The 7,129-nt window shown below is 44.4% G+C and overlaps 1 protein-coding gene across 14 annotated transcripts in view; it reads right to left on the bottom strand.

Moving 5' to 3' along the window:
* Positions 1 to 7,129, bottom strand: part of MYO9B (myosin IXB) — a 116,695-nt gene that overhangs the window by 55,363 nt on the left and 54,203 nt on the right. For all 14 annotated transcript variants that reach the window (XM_023517144.1, XM_023517133.1, XM_023517136.1 and 11 more), the window contains one exon: positions 5,060 to 5,154. In XM_023517144.1, the coding sequence (XP_023372912.1) occupies positions 5,060 to 5,154 (95 nt within the window). The remainder of the gene's footprint in view (positions 1 to 5,059; positions 5,155 to 7,129) is intronic.

Below are 7,129 nucleotides of genomic sequence, written 5' to 3'. Positions count from 1 at the left end.
CTCTTGGGCTTAAGTGATTCTCTTGCCTCAGTCTCCCAAGTAGCTGGGACTACAGGTGCCCTGTCACAACACCCAGCTATTTTTTTTTTTTTGTTGTTGTTGTTGTTGTAGTTGTCATTATTGTTTAGCTGTCCTGGGCTGGGCTCCAACCTGCCAGTTCTAATGTATGTGGCCGGCACCCTAACCACTGAGATATGGGCCCTGAGCCATGTTCAGCTTTTAAAGAAACTTGCCAAATAGTTTTCCAAGGCAGCCACACTATTTTACATTCCCAACAGCAGTGGATGAAAGTTCCAATTTCTCCATATCCTCACCAGCACTTGGTATTATCTGTCTTTGATTCTAGCCATCTTAGTTTTGGTTTGCATTTCCCTGATGACTAACAGTGTCAAGCATCTTTTCATGTGCTTGTTGGTCACTCATATCTCTTTAATAAAGTGTTGAAGTCTTTTGACTATTTTTGATTTTGTTTTATTTTATTTTTGGGACAGGGTCTTGCTCTGTTACCCAAGCTGGAATGCAGTGGTGTGATCATACCTTACTGCAGCTTTGAACTCCTGTCTTTTGCTGATTTTCCTGTCAGGTTCTTTGGTCCTACTATTGAGTTATAAATAATCTTTACATATTCTAGACCCAAGTCCTTTGCTGGGTCAGTGATTTGCTGGTATCCTCTCTGGGTCTGGGCCTTGCTTTCTCATTTTTGTCACAATGTCTTTGAAAGACCAGGGGTCTCTGATACATGGCAATGCTTGCTTGTATTCATATAGTCTGGTATTCTGCCATTTATTGTTTTCTCTGTACCAAGCACTTAAATGTGTTCCCTCCAAATTAAGTTCTTGTAGTCCCCTTGGGAGGTATGTGGTGTCACATGGAATCTTGAGACTGAGGGAGCTAGAACAGAAACCCAGTATCTCTGTAAGCCACCCAGTGTTTCTTAAGGACCTACTATGTCCTAGTCATCATTCAAAAGCATTTCTTGGGAATCACCCTACCCACTGGGGTGGCCATAGTGCCTCCCAATGGTGGACACTGAGCATTTTGTCCAGGACCTCACAGGAGGGAGATGAGCTGGTGGGCTCCTTTCACACCAACTGAGGCTGTCACAGGTCTGGAGAGGCAAGTGTATGAACTGGGCAGGGCTTGCAGATCACTCTCACTTTGCCCATTATATAGGAGACTCAGCTGGTGCCTGAGGGCTGGCAGGGCCTGGAGGCAGCACAGATCGCTTGGTCTAAAGCTTGCTGGACATGGCCTATCTTTCTCTCCATATCTGGTAGGCTCACATGGGATGTACAACATGCATGGCTGGGTTTCCAGTGGCTGGTCCTGGGTCCTGTCTTCTTTTAAAATAGGAGAAAAGTGGCTCACACCTGTAATCCTAGCATTCTGGGAGGCTGAGGCGGGTAGATTGTCTGAGCTCACAGATTGGAGACAGCCTGAGACACATTAAGATCCTGTCTCTAAAAATAGCTGGGTGTTGTGGCAGGTGCCTGTAGTACCAGCTACTTGGGAGGCTGAGGCAAGAGAATCCCTTGAGCCCAAGAGTTTGAGGTTGCTGTGAGCTATGACAATACAGCACTCTACCAAGGGCGATAAGTGAGACTCTGTCTCAAAAAATAAAATAGGAGAAAAAACATTTTCTTCTATTTCTTCTTTCAGCTAGTAACCATGCACTCTTAGCACCTTTCCTTAGTTTGTTTTCCTGGGGAGGAAAGATCTATCTGGTTCTAGAATCAGACTCATGTTTGAAATTCAACCTGTGGCCAACTCCTTGTGCTGTGTCTGTGTGTAACAGGGAGGACATGACCCCACACTGGCAGAAAGGCAGGCCGGCCATAGGTATCTGGTACTGAGTTTCATTTGATTAACAATGGCCCCTTCCCTTTCCTCATCATTTCTTTCCTTCCTTCCTCCCTCCCTCCCTTCTTTTCTTTCTTTCCTTTTTTTAAAGGGACAGGGTCTCACTATGTTGTCCAGGCTGGTCTTGAACTCCTGGGCTCAAGTGATCCTCCTGCCTCTGCCTCCTCAGTAGTTGGTATTATAGGTGTGTGCCACCACACCCAACTCCTTTCCCAATCATTTTCAAGGCCTGCTTCCCTAACAAAAGGGTCTTGTAGGGAACCAGGCTTCCACTGGCACCAAGTCCTTAAACACACAGGAAACTAAAGCCTCACAAATTAGGGAACTGAGGGTAGGCTTGGACTGCTCCCGACCCTTGGCCTCAGTAGGAAATAGTACTGGGAAATGACACCTGCCCCGAAGCAGACAAAAGCAGAACTGAGTCTGAGTCTGTTCTTTGTGAGGTGGCTGTGGCTGCACTCAGGATGGGAAGTATGTTTCCCTCTCCTAGCCATGGTCATGGGTCAGGATAGGATTTCCTTTCCTGAATCCAAGGCCACAGATATGACCTTCAAAAGCTGGTCTGGGAGATCTAGCCATCGAGGGGCGCTGGTCCCTTGTTACTGGATTTAGGGCCCACCTAGATCCTGCTTAATGATCTAGGTGGGCCCTAAATCCTGACATGAGGATGTTGCTGGTGGAATGTGGTGGACAACTGAGCAAAGGGCCAGGCTAGCTTTCTCTAGCCAACAGAAGGTATGCCCACATTCCAGAACTTGTGACTGTGACCTTACTCGAGAAAAGAGTCTTTACATACATAATTTTCTTGAGATCATCCTGAATGATCTAGGTCATAAGAAGATGAAGGTAGAGGCTTCACTGATGTTACCACAAGCCAAGGACACCTGGGGCCACTAGAAGCCCCAAAGGCTGGAAGCGGCAAGGAAGCTGAAAGAGGCAAGGAAGGATCCTCCTCTAGAGCCTTGACAAGGAACCATCCCTGCTGACACTTTAGTTTCAGACTTCTGGCATCCAGAACAATGACAGAATAAATTTTTATTGTTGAAGCATTATAGTTTGTCATATTATTACAATAGTCCTAGGAAACTCACACAGAGACTGTGTGGCAGAGGAGGGAGAGGGAGTAGTGCCCACTGGGATGCAGCCTCTTAGCCTATTCCCAAGGGAGGTCCCCTAAGGCCAGTGGCTCACACCACTAATCCCAGCACTTTGGGAGGCTGAGGCAGGAGGAACGCAGGAAGCCAGGAGTTTGAGACCAGTCTGGGCAACATAGCGAGACACTATCTCTACAAAAAAATTAAAAGTTAGCCACGTGTGGTGGCATGTGCCTAGAGTCCCAGGGTACACAGAAAGTGAGGCAGGAGGATCATCTGAGCCCAGGAGTTCAAAGTTGAGTGAACTACAATTGCACTACTATACTTTAGTCTGGGAGACAAAGAAAAACCCTCTTGCTAATAATAAATAAATTAGTTAATTAAAAAGGAGCCCCAAGAACTATAGCAACAGTGCCTATAGTGTTGTCTGCCCAACAAGATACTCTTGGTACTTCTTGTAGGTCAAAATGTTTGCAATGTGGCAGATACAAGCAAGCAAAATGTGAACTCTGGTTCGGCACTTGTAGCACAGTATACTGAGGCTGGTAGATTCGAACCTGGCCTGGGCCAGCTAAACAACGACAACTGCAACAAAAAATAGCCAGGCATTGTGGCAGTCACCTGTAGTCCCAGCTACTGGGAGGCTGAGGCAAGAGAATCCCTTAAGCCCAGGAGTTTGAGGTTGCTGTGAGCTGTGATGCTATGGCACTCTACAGAGGGTGACAGTGAGATTCTGTCTCAAAAAAAAGAAAAAAAAAAGTGGACTCATGGGAAAAAAAGTTAAAAAAAAAAAAAGAGGAGACCCTTGTGCATTTGTTGGTAGAATATAAAACAGTACGGCTGCTATGGAAAACAGTATGCAGATTCTTCAAAAAAATAAAAGTTAGAATTACCATATGATCCTGCAAGTTCATCTCTGGGTATGTATCCCAAAGAATTAAAGCAGGGTCTTGAGATATTTACACACCTATGTTCACAGCAGCACTATCTGCAATAGCCAAAAGGTGAAAACAGCCTAACTGTCTGTCAGTGAATAAATGGATAAACAAAATGAGACAGAACCATACAATGGAATATCATTCAGCCTTATAAAGGAAGGAAATCCTGACACATGCATGCTACTACACAGACAAACCTTGCAGATGTTCTGCTAAATGAAACAAGCCAAACACAAAAGAACAAATACTTGTATAAGCACACTCATAGGAAACGCTAGAGTCTGCAACTGTGGGAGGACTCTCTTGAGTAGCCAGGCCCAGACCCTGCCAGACACTATCTATATATCCATCCACCATCCGTGAATGGATTCATTGATCCACATACTCATCTACCCACAAATCAATCCATGCACCCATCCATCCACCTAAAAATCTACCCATTTATTCTTCTACCCTACTAATGAATCTAACCATTCAGCAAGAATTCATCCATCCATGAATCCATCTATCCATCTACCCACCCACAAATCTACCCATTTATTTAACCACTTACCCATGAATCTACCTATCCACCAATGAAATCCGTCAATTCAACCATCCACTCCCTCACTCATGAATTTATCCAGCCATTCACACAAATCTATCCATTTATTTAACCACTCACTCACGAATCTTCCTATGCACCAATGAACCCATCTATCCATTCATCTATCTATCCATTAACCTATCCACCCACCCATCTACCCTTCAGTATCTCCTCAGATGACCATCTCACTTTGCCTCACAGCATCACATCTCTTCTTGGCTAAAGAAGCACATGTTTGGCAAATGCCAGAGTCCACATTCATTCTGCCTGTGACATCCCAAACCCACCAAATTAGAAACCTAGTCAAGACCAGGAAATGACTGGGCTGTCCTTGCTTGTCCCTGGCAAACCATACGACACTAGTACTCCCAGTTGGTTAGACTTATTCTAGCAGTGCCACTGCACCTTTACCTCCACCCACATTTCTTCCTCAACCACTGTCACCTCAAAGACTTAAAATAGTGCTTGCTGTCCTGCATGATGCACAAATATCTGCATGGCCATGAACTTTGCAGCTTGCTCCCACGTGTGTCAGGAAGTAACAGCACAAGGGTGGGGGGATGCCTGGGATGTTAACTCACCCTCTCACAATGCCACTCTCCAGGTAGTTGACTTGGATAAATTTCCCAAATCGGCTGGAGTTGTTGTTGTGGGCTGTCTTGGCATTTCCAAAAGCCTGCCGGGAAAATAAAAACAGGTTATCAGATCATCAGGATGAAATTTCCATGAGCTTCGGCCTGGAGCCTCTGGGTTCCTGCCCTCTGGGGTTTGCAGATACTTGCTTGTCCTGATTGCTGACTATAAGTCACTCAGAAGCCCAGATAAAAACTGGAAAATAAGAAGTGTGTAGCCAACACACTTATGTTTTTTTTTTTTATTTTATTTTTTATAGTTTTATGTTTTACTTTTTTTTTTTTTGTTTGGGATTTATTGAGGGAAGAAAAAATTAGGTTACACTGATTGCATCTGTTAGATAAAGTCCCTCTTATAATTGTGTCCCACCCCTCAGAGGTGTGCCATACACTGTGACCCCCCCAAGCCCACTATCTTTTTTTTTTTTTTTTTTTTTTTTTTTTTTGAGACAGAGCCTCAAGCTGTCCCCCTGGGTAGAGTGCCCTGGCATTACAGCTCACAGCAACCTCCAACTCCTGGGCTCAAGCGAGTCTCCTGCCTCCGCCTCCCAAGTAGCTGGGACCACAGGTGCCCGCCACAACGCCCGGCTATTTTTTGGTTGCAGCCGTCATTGTTGTTTGGCGGGTCCAGGCTGGGGATTCGAACCCGCCACCTTAGGTGTACGTGGCTGGCGCCTTAGCCGGTTGAGCTATAGGCGCCGAGCCTATCTTTTTTTTTTTTGAGAGACAGAGTCTTGTTCTGTCAACTAGGCTAGAGTATAGTGGCGTAATCATAGCTAGCTTACTGCAGTCTCAAACTCCTGGGCTCAAGTGACCCTCTTGCCTCTGCCTCCTGAGTACCTGGGACTACATGCACACGCCACTACACCCAGCTAATTTTTAAAATTTTTTGTAGAGGCGAGGTCTTGCTATGTTGCCAGGCTAGTCTCGAACTTCTGAATTCAAGTGATCCTCCTGCTTTGGGCTCCCAAACTATTGTTGGGATTACCACACCAAGCCCATTTTAGTCTTTTTTAAGGTTTTTTTGTTATTATTGAGACAGAGTCCCACCCTATGCCCCTGAGCAGAGTGCAGTGGCTTGGTAGCTCACTGCAGCCTCAGACTCTGGCTTGTGGGCATCCCGCTACCTCAGCCTCTGAAAGCTGCTGGGATTACAGGTGCTCCCTGAGGCGCCCGGCTAGGTTTTTCCATTTTTTTCATGAGTCAGGGTCTCTCTCTCAGGCGAGTCTCGAATTCCTGAGCTCAAGCAATTCTCCCTCCTCAGCCTCCCACAGTGCTGGGATTACAGGTGTGAGCCACTGCGCCTGGCAGAAGTTTTAAGTTTTTGACATTAAAAATGACAATTGCCCCAATTCTTTTCCAATTATAACTGTTTGTCGGATACAGCAAACCAGAGTCTGTGGGCCGAATTGGTCCACCACCTGTTTTTGTACTGCTTGCAAGCCAAAAATGGTTTATTACATTTGTAAATTGTTAAGAAAAAAAAAAGAGACAGAGGGAAGACCATGTGAAGACATAGGGGAAGACCGCCATCTGAAAATCAAGAAGAGAGACCTCCGAAGAAATCAACTTTGCTAATACCTTGATCCCAGACCTCTAGCTTTCAAAATTATGAGAAAATAAATTTCTTTTGTTTAAGTTAAAACAAATAACAAAAATAAATTTACACTTAACTGGTAAAATGTGCACTTTCTGGGTGAAGGGCACGCTTGTAAATTTGACTTAAAATGTACAAAAGCAAATTATGTAAACAAAACATATGTAATTCCTGCAATATTCTGAAATTTAAAAAAAAAAGGAAATTGCATGTGAAATTCTACAGTGCCTGAAACAAAACAGGTATCTAGTGTGATTATAGTTATTATTAATTTTATATCTCTAGTGTGAACTCGGAAACTGTTTACAGACAAATAGCATCCTGATACTTGGACTATGCACCTAAAATAAATAAGATTTTCTTCACAAAAACAGTAACAACAAAAAACCCAAGGAAGAATATTTCTTTTTTTTTTTTTTTTT

The sequence above is a fragment of the Otolemur garnettii genome, unplaced genomic scaffold (assembly GCF_000181295.1).
Source record: "Otolemur garnettii isolate 467f Iridium unplaced genomic scaffold, OtoGar3 scaffold00105, whole genome shotgun sequence".
NCBI lineage: Eukaryota > Metazoa > Chordata > Mammalia > Primates > Galagidae > Otolemur > Otolemur garnettii.
The sequence above is the reverse complement of the archived record's forward strand: the minus strand, read 5'-3'. Positions and strand labels throughout refer to the sequence as shown.